A 12,742-nucleotide genomic window follows, 5' to 3' on the forward strand; every position below is an offset into this window, starting at 1 on the left:
CTGAACCTGTTACTGACATTGCTGTTTAACAAAATTAATTACTGCAATGTGTTCCCTGAACTTCACCAAGTTCTTAAGTCATGGTAGCAAATTAAACTACTATGCCACTAGTTACTTCCACTCTTCATCAAAATCCCCTTGATTGCTAGTAACTAGCTCAGAAGTACTCGAAGTTGCTTCTTGTCTTTGAATGGGTTTTTGCTTCACTGAAATTGCGGGTGTAAAACAGTAGTTGTTTTTGGAACAAGAGAAGAAAAAAAAAAAACACAAGGTCATGAGAAACCATTACCTGAATAATCCGGCTTAAATATCCTAGTCATTTTATACAGAGCCCACGCTGGGCTACGCCATTCATATTGAGACACAATGCACGACGAGGGCAAACAACACCCTCTTTCCAATGCTCTCCCTATTGAAATTCAAATAAGTTATATTGTATGCTCGTAAGAGCTGTATTAATTCATCCGTGTCTTGTGAATTTATAAATAAATGATATGCTCGTATTGTGAATTTACAAATTAGAGTTTTGCTAGTATTTCTCTTCCACTTCCATGCAGGGCTAAACGACCGGGTAATTTGTGCTTCATTTTTGTCCTTTTCTTTACCCAGAAAACCAACCGTAGTGTATGGATCAAGCCAAAAACTAAAAGCAATATTCCCCAAGCAACAACCAAAGGGTGTGCCATGCTAAAATATGTCTGAATAATATGGTAAGGAGTGACCAAACCCTGTGCAAACACATACGTGAGCGCCATAAACGTGACTGCAATGGTCATAGCCATGGTCAAGACCCACATCATGACCTTATTCTTAATTGGGAATCCACTAATAAGTAGCAACACAACACCAAGAGATGAAAAGAAAGAAGTGGTGTTATATGTCATGGACTGTACAAATTCATGTGGCCAAGCATAAGCTAAAACTGCAGTGCCTGCTTCACATATGCCATAAGTAGTGCAGTTGAGTCCTCCAGTATGTGTGTTTTCTTGCCAAACTCCACCTGGTGGACTTATTGTTGATTGAAATGTCATGGTGGCAATCACAGTTGCCACCAACATCAATGTTCCTCTTGTTTCTTCTATCCAATTACCTTGAAATTGTAGATACTTGGACCACAAGTTTTCCCACATTTTTCTTCTTTCATTTGGTTGTTCTTGACTAGCTATGTTTGGTGATTGTGCGCGTTGCAGAGCAGAAGTAAAAAATCACAAGTAACTAATAAAAATTCAATAAACATAGAATTAAAAAAAATACATATTATTCAATCAGCAAAATTGTAAATTTAAATTGATATAACTCTGTCCGTCACAAAATTAACCTCACCTTCGAAATAAAGCTATCTCAAGATAGATATTATTTTCAACTTTTAATATAATTTTAATTATTATTTTAATTACATTATTTAATTATTACTAAAATATTGATTTTATTATTTTTTTATTCATAGACAAAAACATAAATACTACTAAAAAATTTACCCATACGATTTTATTCCGACTTCAAATATAAAATATGACATGCAACTTAATAATTTTATCATTTATCAAATGAGGAATAAATAAAAAAGTATAATTATTTTGGATTACTTAGTTAATAAAAATAATAGAAATTTTTACCCTAGACTCACTCAACTCAACCACCCCATTGAAGCCCACAAACATCAAAGCCTGCAAGAACGCGGAATGTCTTTCTTCAGTGCCTTCCCGCCGATTCTGTTTAATCATTCAGTTGCGAAACGAATGAATACGTAAGAAAAGAAGGGACTTCAAAAGAAAACAAATCAATAAGTAAAAGAGATCCGAAACTATCATCATCGTCGTCGCTTGAGTCAAGGTAGCTGCTCTCACTCTTACTGCTACCTTTTTTCTTCTCCTAACTTTCCTATTTGTTACACACTGCATCTTAATCAGTATCAATATTTGGTTTCTTTCTTAATGTTTTCGTGTAGACCATCTGTTTGATAAAATTACTATCTAGGTTTTAACTCTATATATTTTACTTTTGATTTTCTATCTTAAACTCGTTTTTTGTTATGCTATAGGAAGAGTTAGTTGTTGTATCTTCATGATAATTTACTTTTCTTAGGGTTTGAACTCATATGTTATTATTATTGTTGTTGTTGTTGTTGTTATTACTTTTGCTTTGATTTTACTTTCAAATAGTTGATTTATTATTCTGTGTGATTCAGTTCATGTTCAATGGGTCCTCGACAATGTCAAATCTGCCACGAAGCTCAATCCAAATACAAATGCCCTAAATGTTACTTACTTTAGTGAGTATAAACCAAATGCTTCGTCCTCCAAGTTTTGTTTATGGATTTAATTTATATATGCAGAAGGTGTAAAGAGTTTTTGCATTGTCATCAATCATAATTTCATAACAATTGTTAGATCATTAAAAACATTTGACTTTTATGGTAACTACTTCTAAAGTCCCATATATGGATGATTGTGATAAGCTGACAACTTAAAACTTTTTACTCCGACGTGTATGAAAATTAAACCTTTTTTTTATTATTTGATTTTCGGAAACTGCTATAATATATTCCATATGGGAGAGAATGATAAGGAAAAACCATTTGATTATGTTCTATTTTTTTATTGTAGTTGCTCTCTGCCTTGTTTCAAAAAACACAAAGGTATGTGATGATTCTCTATGCCCTTTAATTCATGTTCTTCTCATGTTATTTGTTAGCTTATTGTATGTTTGATGTAATGCGGGTAAAGAGGTCGATGCCCTGGATTTTGTCAATGAAGGGAATGACATATATATTACCCCTTTGTGTTGCTTGAGCACAGAACACTTGCATGATTTGTTTACTGTTGGCTTTTACTTGGTCATGCATATCAAAATCGGGAGATATTTCATCTTAGCTTGCTTATGGTCATGGGGGAACTGAAATTCGCTCTGCGTAGTAATGATGCCATTGGCCTTTAACCACGACCTTTGTCAGAATTTCCTGCTTGGTACTTGAATTGATCAGTCTTACTTGAATGTTGCAGAACTTCCATGTGTCAATCCGACATCTTCAGAGGGAAAAACAAGTAAGAATTTTATTCACCCCCATAACTACTTTTGGCAGGGTAATCTGCATAAGGATGGTTTTTCCTTGTCATTCTCTCCCATATGGAATATTAGAATTGTCATTTTATATTGATAATGATAGGCACGTATCATTTCATGGTACCATTTAACACAAGGATTTCTTACCCTAGTCTATAATAGTTAGCCTTCCACCGTAACTGTACCTTTTTTCTGTAGAAATATAATGCAAAAGTTTTACATTTGCCTTGTAGTTATTCTTCCTTGAAATTTTGCAGCTTCTGCTCACAAATATTTTTTTTATTTTTTAAAAATAAACTTGTGATATACTCTTCAACTCAAAGCATAATACACTTTGCTGTCAAAATGAAGCAATCAACAATGTTTTAAATATGGGCAAAACTTTTGGTTTTTGGAGTCGGGCTTCCTTGTAATAATCAATTACTTTTTGGCACTTCTATGATCTGATATTATATTTCTGTATTGTTCAACAGCTGCTGCAGAATCACTTGTAGAAAAGCCATCAGCTGTTGATAATATTGTTTTGGAAGCACTTGTTGAAAAGCCATTAGTTGTTGATAAAACAAGTGAGGTGTTGCAAAAATTCCAACTGGAGGCTATAGGTACTTTATTTCAGTATATAAGAGTATGAGAATGTCCTAGATGCAAGATGGCAGTATTGAAATTTCATTTTTAAAACCACAGTTGATTAATCTTTGTTTTTAAAAGTGATTTGTATTTCTGCTGCAGCCTCTTCCAGTGAGATTCGCGATGCTTTGAATAATAAGGTCCTTCAAGAACTAATTTGCCGTATTGATTGTTCCCCAAATGCAGAGAATGTAAGACAAGTGACTCTTTCTTTATTCTAAACTCACTAAATCACTATTTCTACCTTTTTTTATGTGTTTGGGTACTCTGCTGCTAAGGTAAAAAAAAATATTTATTGAATTACTTCTTTAACACTCAATAAAAGTTATAGTAAAATTCCTTTAAAATTTGTGTTACTCTGGTTAGGAACTTGATAAAGCTATGGCAGAGGAGGCATTTCGCATGTTCACAGAAAAGGTAATGTTGTCTGTTGAATTTGTTATGAATTCTCTCCCACTGTATGTTGAACCTTTATAGGGTTGATGAGTAACAATGGAAAAACTCAAGCCTTCCTTTTATTCTCATTGGATTTCAGATTTTATCAACTATCAACCCCTAAATGTTTATCGGTGGAAGAAGAATTTGTGGAAGAAAGTCAGATATGAAAGAAATAGCAGATGAGCCTCAATGGTTTTGATTAATCAATATATCTTTTTTCATTTGTACAGCTCTACCTCTTTATTCAACGTTTGTATCTTCATTGAGCTGGTGTATTAGTATAAAATTGATTTAGATACACTTGGATTTTTTGCCCCAAATCTGTAAGTGTTGCATTTTGCTCTCTTGATTATAACTGTACCACCGAGTTGTGCTATATGTGCTGATAATGAACACATAATACATAAGCCAGGATCATTATTAAATTATTGGACATGGTGAAATAGATTAAGTATGAGTAGATGCTACAATTTTAAGATGGCAATCAAATTCGATTTAAACTTTTATATTATAAAGCATATTAGTTAGTTAATATAAAAAATAAACTGACTGGGTAAGGAATCTAAAACCCAGAGCCTCCATACTGCATAGTTGGTTGCTTTGCAATTGCCACTAAACCACTCAACTTTTACAGTATCTCTAGTTGTCGAACTTTCCCCATCATAAAGCATCCCCTCTGATTTTCTTTGCTCGGTTCTGGACCCAGTTGGTGAAGTTTTGATTTTTGGTTTGCATTACTTTTGGTGGTGTCACATGGATTCACATGCCAATCTATCATGTCTAAGGAAAAGAGGTTGAGAGGGATGAGGAGTTAGATCTCACCTCTCCGGATGCTATCACCAAGTAGAAAGGTGCCCACATAGATCGTTTACAGTGTGTTCCAAACACTCAAATTTCTCCCAGTCTGAAGTATCAGTCAACAACAACAACATTCACCATTCAAAATCACATGGGAAAGAACCCACATTTCTAACCTTAATTCGTTTCCTCTATTTGTGGAAAGAACTCTAATTTATTTTTTTTGATAAAATATGACGATCCATTTTGCCTCGGACCAATAGTTCTCCACATAATGACATAAAACACCACAATGGACATTTTTGTGGAATTTATTCTCCTTTTTTTTCTCTCATGTTAATAGAGAGATGGAGATATAAGAAACAAATAATTTTTATAAATTCTATATACATAAAATTGGCTGTGCCTCTGTCTCTCTCTTAACACGAGGGAGAAAAGAAAAGAACAAAAGAAGATGATTTAAATCACTTTTTTTTATAACGGGACATAATGAGAATTTTATAGGAAAAAAAGGCAATAATGTTAACGTTTTGAAACTTGAAGGTCCATCTTGACAAAAAGACCAAGGACAGTCCAAGAGACATCTAAGGAAAAGGTGGATAATTTTACTGGTTTGAACTAAGAATTAAAAATTAAAGGAGATGACTTCAAATTCGGGTGGTTTGAACTAAGAATTAAAAATTACAGGAGATGACTTCAAACTCAGGTGAAGAAAAAACACTAACGCAACAACTAATTACTAACTTTGCTAGTTTCAAGAAAAAAGAGTTAAGAGACAATCTAGGTTAAAATTCAGGTTTCAATTTTTAATTTCCTTTAAGACTTTTTGTGGGAATTGAGAGTGTTTTTAATAGAAAAATGAAAGAATGATTAGGTTTAATAGAGAGTATTATAAATAGATGAGAACATATTAAAGAGTTTGTGTAAGTCTTTCAAAACCCTTCAAAATTTTCATCAAATACATTTTTTAGTTGCCCATGTTAAAGAAATTTTGTATAATGATGAGAAATAAATCTATCATTCAAGTTGGGTAAATAACTAGTGTTCCTTCTCTTTCGCCATCTTCCTTTATTTTTTCTAAAGTCTTTTTTTGCTCTCCAACACTACCAAACAAGTGCCTAAGAAAATTTAATTTAATACTACATTGATTTTTTTTATAAGATTATTAATCTTAAACAATCTACCTCTAAAATAAAACTGAACAACAAGAAACTCCCACCTTTTGAGTGGATTGTATAAAGAATACTTTCCATAATAAAAAAAATGATGGGTCTAAAAGGGAGGGAACAATAATACTACAAGGGCTGTGTCAAAAAATAAAATAGAAATAATACTACTAGGGCGACAATAATTTACATGTTAACTGTGTATTAAGATTAGGTTGCTACTGAGACTTGCTAAAATGTTAGTTCTCTCACATTAAACCACCATGGTAGCTGCTATGGTGTATATAGATGCCGTATAATTTAACCTGCAATGTACACAAGTCCATCATTAATTATAGTTGTTATTTTTAGCAATAACACTAAATAGACTTGTTTTTGCTGCACTAACGTGGGGCGACCAATATATTTAGAGATCTAAAATAAATGTTACAATAAAGTCTTTTAAAAAAAAAAAAAAACCATATTTATAAAGAAAAATACAAAAGAATCAAATTTTGTTGTATGTAAATTAGAACTTGAGTCATGATAAATATGAGTTCTTATCTTGAATGTCTATATTTGACGTGCCCTAATATATATTCAGAACAAAATTAAAATTTTTGAGATATTTTTGACCCAAGACCAAAGGCTTAATAACATGGGCTATTTGGCCCTGGAATCGGGCCTAACTAATGCAATAGCGACAAATAGTGAGCCCTGAAGCTTGCGAGTTGTAACACAGAAAAAGAGAGTAAAATCAAATTATTGTGAGAAGACCCACTGACAATTTACCTGACTGATGCTTTTCTGGATTATCTTGGGCCCCACTGGTACCTGGCTTGTTGACACTTTGCTGGTTCATTGACTGATTTCAAATTTGCAAATGAACCTCATAAATGTTCACATCTTTGTGCCATATTTAAAAAGAAGACACTGGTAAAAACACAAAGGAAAGAGGAAGGGGGTGGGAGAGTAGTCTTCTATCTTTCAAACAGATTCATTTTTCATTGTTTAACCAAAATACGCAAATAATGAGGAACTCAATACATGCCTTGAGGAAGGTTCTCAAAATAAAATTGGAATTTAATATACGAAGAATGGAGCAATGAAGTTATTTTTTTCACAATGTGTACGTGGCTCCTGCCAAGTGTATATAATCTCAAAAATGGCAATCCCTCCAATCTTATTTACAAGATAAAATATGTTATTACTTTTTCTTTAATATAAGAAAAATAGTATTTCACCAAAAAAAAATTGTACACATATAAATTATTGATATTAGTTTTATATCCCTAATTTTAAAAGATTTTTCCAGAAATCCGTCTTATTAATGTTAGCGAGTTGCTATTTTCTGTAAAACAATATAGTATTAGCTTCTTTGCACATACTTCTTTTGGGTGTAATTTTTGGGGTGATTTATTCTTTTGTTTCTTATAAATAAAATTGAAAGGAGTACTTTATATTAACAAGATATATTATTATTATATCATTGGAATCTATTCTAGCACAAATGCATGTGATTGGTGCGTAGTATATGTCTTGTATCATGAGTATTGAGATGGACTATTAATCATGAAAAATTATTATTATTATTATTATTATTATTATTATTATTATTATTATTATTATTATTATTATTATTATTATTATTATTATTATTATTATTATTATCTCTGTTTTATAATAAGTGATTCATTTATAAAAAAGAATTATCTCAAAATAAATAATTCTTTTAATTTTTAATTATACCTTTTAATTAATATTATTTGCACAATATATTTTGTTATGTATTTATAATATTATTATAATAATACACGTATATTTAATGAGAATAATTTGATAAAAAGAAATATTCTCTGTTATTTGTACACTTTACTTTAAACTTTTTTTAATAACCGTGAAGCGATCCTTTAGTTCAGTTATTGTGAGGCGGAAAAGCAGTGGTGGCAGGAATCTGATACCAGTATGTATGTCTTAGGTGAACAAAGGACCTCAAAAACAATCATAAATAACATCTAGGAGTATTTACCTGCATTAATTGCATCTGCAGCTGGTGTGGACCGAGGAATTGGTGATAAGTATCAGTGAAGTTTGGGATGCGTGATTGATCTGGAGAAAGAGTAGCACTACTACCAAGGGAGTTAAGGGGGTTATTATCTGATGAATCAGGTGCTGCTGCAGCAACATGGGGCATATGGAAAGGAGCCATAGCAAACCTTTGTCCAAAATGAGCAGCTACTGTTGCTGCTGGTAAAGGAGTACTTGCTATCATATTTGGAAATGGCATCACTGTTCTGTTCATTCCCATTCCCATTTCCATCCCCAAACCCATTCCCATTCCCATCCCCATTGCCGGCATATACTGCCTAATTCCAGGAAACATCATAGGTACCATGCCACATCCCATGGACATCATCTGCATAAACAAATCTCACTCTGTTATTGTCACAAATAGATAGTACATGACCAAGGAATATGTAAATACAAATGGTATAATGCTTTAAAATTACACTTATATTGATGGAAAATGCATATAAATGTGACTGATAAGCGGATTGTAATACAAAACCATTACTAAAGTTCTTAAATAAATGATACAAATTGTTTGACTCTGTCACCCAGCCTTTTGCAGTTAAAAGCATGTGCAGTTTACTGTATAAAACCTTTTCAATAAGCATTTAATAACAGGTGTTACAGTTGATTACATTTGTCTTTCCATCCTTACGTTTCTCAGTGTCTGATATCTTTTCTTTCTAAAACTTTTTTGATGTTCAAAGTCATTTAATAAATGGTGGGTGCAGACTGCAGATAGATTGACCAAAATCAAGTAGATTGCATGTTCATGTTTCACCAACGGGACATGATGCTTTGTTTACAAAACATTTTGTTTATGGGTTGTCTAAGTGTTAATTGAGGTGTAACCAGGTGGGGATGACCGAAATCAAATAGATTGCATGTTCATTGTTCCACCACTTTTTTTTATTATAAGCACAGCTAGAAGTTGATATTGGTTACAAAATATTACATCTTTTCTTATATCTAAGATTTATATGTAAGATTTTTCTGATCAATACACAAGAATTAAGGAAAATAATTTTTATATTATATTTATCAATAATGTAAATTGTCTTTTCAAAACTATCTTTCAATATATATATTCAGATAGAAATAATTGATCTTCTAAATTTTTATCTTTAATTAAAGAATATTGTTAGTTAATAAGTATTTTTGTGTAAAATTAATTAATATTTTTTGTAATTTGAAAACATACTCGTATAAAGAAACAAATTTTTACAAGAAGGTCTACACATATTATTGGAGGTAGTACTATTTTGTTTACATGAAAAAGGGTTTCATTGATTGAAGTGAACTTTTTAAGAACTGAAGTTTTTACCTGTACTTGTAACTGCAATGACTTTAAGTATTCGATTGCTTCATCTAACATTGATGCTTTGTCAGACTATCAAATTTAAAAAATGAATCAAAATTAGTAAAAACAATGAAGTCAAAAGATTTGACTGATCCGACACAACTCATAAGGGTATGCATATAAATTTAATTCTACAAAATCAATTTATAAATTGAAGGCTAACTTTAACTTGTAAACTCTTTTTTAAACCATATTTTATCTAACTTAAAACTCTTAATAAAAACAAAATCCAACATATTCATAATGGAAACAAATATAGTAGTGAAGAAAATAGTGTTGACCTTGTTGCACCGAGGTATAAGTTCTTGCAAAGCTTTCATCTTTTCATTAATTCTATCTCGACGCCTCTGTACACAAAGTACAACATTAAATTAAACATTGAGATATGAAAAAACAACATTAAGTTATGAATTCAATTAGGGTTGGTTTGATGAACATCATAAAAATAAATTATTATATTATGTCTGAATTAAGTGTTTGATAAACTAATAAGGTATAATAAATTAATCCAAAATTTAATTATATTATGTCTCTCTAGTTGAACTTTCTATCATGAATATGAGTTGTGTTAAAAACTAATAAGATAAGATTATAGCAGTAATTTACTCAATTACTCTTATAAAATATAAAATTAAAATACAAATATAAAAACAATTTATAAAATAAAGAAATGTAAACCTAATCAAATATAAATGTAAAAATAATTAATAAAATTTGATCTTAAAGTTAAAAATAAAATATTAATAACTAATTTTTGAATATGTTTATAATTTTATCACAAGAATAGTTTTGTCATTTTTATATAATTTAATAAATTAGTATTCAAAATTATAAAAATATAAAATTTAATTGAAATTTTAAAACAAAAAATTATTTGTTTACAAAAGTAATTTTGCCATTTATATATATCATATATTTATTTATGTTCTAACAAATAAATTAGAATATATTTATCATATCTTTAAAATTTAAATTATTCATTTAGTAGTGTCAACGGATAGTTTTAAATATAAAATTATTTAATTACTTATTTAATTTTTTAGTATTTTTTTGTTAATTTATAATATTTCTAATATAATAAGTTAATTTTTAAAACACTAATATATAATTATTCACAATAATAATTTTATTATTTAAATATAATATATATCATATTGATAAGATGTCTACCAAATACATGATAAAATAAAATGTTATTATCCTATTAGTTATCATGTGTATATTAAACCTATGATACTATAATGTTTACTTTATGATTATTATATTATATGTTTATTTAATTTTATATCATATCAAATTATATCAAGTCTGTATATATTTTATTATAATGTTTACTTTATGATTATTATATTATATATTTATTCAATTTTATATCATATCAAATCATATCAGGTCTGTATGTATTTTATCGTCTGTATGTATTTTATCGTAGAGATAAAACATACCCCTAAAATAACTAATGTATGTACATACCCTTTCGGAGAGATTATGAACCTCTGCAGCACGGGATCTCTTCGATGCAGATCCACGGATTTGTTTTTTTTCTTCCTTGGATTCAAAATCGACATCCTTTTGCAACGATACAAATAGAGATAAGTATATTATATGGAAGCAAAGCATATATCACAAATTTATAAGATTCACATAATAAAAAAGAGACAACAAACTTTTAGTTATGGCAAGTAATTAATCTTTTTCATGGGAAGCCACCAAACTTACCACTCCTATATACCTTACCTTTTAGTAGCTAGTAGTTTACTTTGTTGACACTTTACCATGGAATATATTGTGAACAAAATAATAAATGTGATCCTCCTCGTAATTATATAAGATAGACAAAATAAGAACATTATTCTTGTTTAATTTGATGAAGCAATTTAAATAAAAAGCATTTACATGTTTGAGAAATGGTGTATATGTATACAACCGCATGTTTAAAATCTACATGTTCCGATCCAAAAAGTTTATAGAAGCTTATCCAAAAAAAATTCATAAGCTAGCTAATATATCTATGTACATTGCATTTTTTATCGACAAAAATCATATAATATCTACGGGTTACATTTACCACCAACTACTTCTCTAGACCTAGACAATACTTGATATTACTTTTGTCACCATAAACTCATACAAATTTCATATATAGTAATTAAAGCAAACTCGATTAATCAGTATTTTTCTTTTTGTCATTAATTAATTGAACTTATTTGATGTGAAGTCAAATAGAATTTCATGTGGGAACGCGTGTAAATGTCCTGCTGGCACAATCAATGTTTATCGAGTGGAACAAAATTTCTATATTTGTCTTGCGTAGAGAATTTAAGACCATTTACATCACAAAAGCTTTTTTATGAAATAGTTACAATACTATATCGTTGAGACTTCATAATTTTCTATAGAAAAAAAAAAAAAAAAAAAAGCAAATTACTACTCTACATTTTCTTATTGTGTTATTGAGTGATTCGAGATCAATTTCTTTCGTAATAAATTACAATATACTCTAGACCAGCATAGGTGGTAGCTTAATTAATTCGTTCTATTTTTAGCTTTCATATTTTGGGTATGGATAAGTCAAACACACTTTGGTCAAATAAAAAAAAATCAAAACACTCCCACTCAAATCAAGCTCAACAAAACTTTTTTAGATCAACTAATAAAATATCAAGCGTGTGTTTGGATGCATATTCGACCAACTTTTATTACCAACTTATTTTGCGTCTTGATACTTTCTTATAGTAAATATCAGAAACAGTTTTGCTTCAAACGATGCTGTGCCAAACTATGTTAACTCACACCATTCTCAATCTCATCTTTCACGTGAGAGTGAGAGAATAAAAAATGCTCATTATGCACAGTAAACCACTCCAACCATCCAAATCATGATCAACAATTTTGAAACTTCCTCTGTACACGTGGCAGTGTTTAGCCACGTCTCGTTTAGTGTTTCACAATCAGCGAGAGTGATATAACATCACATAAGCTATGTGAGAGACACGCACCAAAAATTTGATTCAAAATCAATAGAATTATAAATCGACGCTGAATTTAATGTAGGTTGATTTCTCACATAAATCAACATCACTCCCCTGCGCACGATAGCCAAGACAAAAAAATCGGAAAAAAAAAACGGCGTAACGGTATGAGAATGCTTTTTTACTGACCTCGCTTTGAAACTCAGATTCATCCGGTTCACGACCTTTTCTCTTCCGGTCCAACACTGCTTCCTTCTGAACCGGTTCAG

The 12,742-nt window shown here is 30.4% G+C and overlaps 3 protein-coding genes across 6 annotated transcripts in view; 1 reads left to right on the forward strand and 2 right to left on the reverse strand.

Moving 5' to 3' along the window:
• Nucleotides 1–518: 518 nt before the first annotated feature.
• Nucleotides 519–1,130, reverse strand: LOC101502223 (uncharacterized). Its single transcript, XM_004495222.3, has one exon. The coding sequence runs from the start codon at nucleotides 1,128–1,130 to the stop codon at nucleotides 519–521; it is 612 nt and encodes a 203-aa protein (XP_004495279.1).
• Nucleotides 1,131–1,606: 476 nt separating this feature from the next.
• Nucleotides 1,607–4,556, forward strand: LOC101505104 (uncharacterized). Its single transcript, XM_004494967.4, has 8 exons — nucleotides 1,607–1,833; nucleotides 2,189–2,272; nucleotides 2,607–2,638; nucleotides 3,003–3,044; nucleotides 3,537–3,665; nucleotides 3,793–3,881; nucleotides 4,057–4,107; nucleotides 4,226–4,556. The coding sequence occupies exons 2-8, from the start codon at nucleotides 2,199–2,201 to the stop codon at nucleotides 4,247–4,249; spliced, it is 441 nt and encodes a 146-aa protein (XP_004495024.1). The 5' UTR covers nucleotides 1,607–1,833; nucleotides 2,189–2,198; the 3' UTR covers nucleotides 4,250–4,556.
• Nucleotides 4,557–6,124: 1,568 nt separating this feature from the next.
• Nucleotides 6,125–12,742, reverse strand: part of LOC101505427 (transcription factor PIF1-like) — an 8,040-nt gene continuing 1,422 nt past the window's right edge. For all 4 annotated transcript variants that reach the window (XM_073367940.1, XM_073367939.1, XM_073367937.1 and 1 more), the window contains exons 4-10: nucleotides 12,663–12,737; nucleotides 10,975–11,070; nucleotides 9,783–9,848; nucleotides 9,466–9,531; nucleotides 8,101–8,487; nucleotides 6,864–6,936; nucleotides 6,125–6,397 (exon numbers count right to left, since the gene is read on the reverse strand). In XM_073367940.1, the coding sequence (XP_073224041.1) occupies nucleotides 6,393–6,397; nucleotides 6,864–6,936; nucleotides 8,101–8,487; nucleotides 9,466–9,531; nucleotides 9,783–9,848; nucleotides 10,975–11,070; nucleotides 12,663–12,737 (768 nt within the window). In that variant the 3' untranslated portion in view covers nucleotides 6,125–6,392. The remainder of the gene's footprint in view (nucleotides 6,398–6,863; nucleotides 6,937–8,100; nucleotides 8,488–9,465; nucleotides 9,532–9,782; nucleotides 9,849–10,974; nucleotides 11,071–12,662; nucleotides 12,738–12,742) is intronic.

The sequence above is a fragment of the Cicer arietinum genome, chromosome 4, assembly GCF_000331145.2.
Source record: "Cicer arietinum cultivar CDC Frontier isolate Library 1 chromosome 4, Cicar.CDCFrontier_v2.0, whole genome shotgun sequence".
Lineage (NCBI taxonomy): Eukaryota > Viridiplantae > Streptophyta > Magnoliopsida > Fabales > Fabaceae > Cicer > Cicer arietinum.

Bases quoted from the DNA above. Each gene is read 5' to 3' on its own strand.
- LOC101502223 (XM_004495222.3), bottom strand. From the start codon at position 1,130: ATGTGGGAAAACTTGTGGTCCAAGTATCTACAATTTCAAGGTAATTGG.
- LOC101505104 (XM_004494967.4), top strand. From the start codon at position 2,199: ATGGGTCCTCGACAATGTCAAATCTGCCACGAAGCTCAATCCAAATAC. The intron at 3,666-3,792 runs GTACTTTATTTC...TTTCTGCTGCAG, and splicing joins ATTCCAACTGGAGGCTATAG to CCTCTTCCAGTGAGATTCGC. The intron at 3,882-4,056 runs GTAAGACAAGTG...TACTCTGGTTAG, and splicing joins GTTCCCCAAATGCAGAGAAT to GAACTTGATAAAGCTATGGC.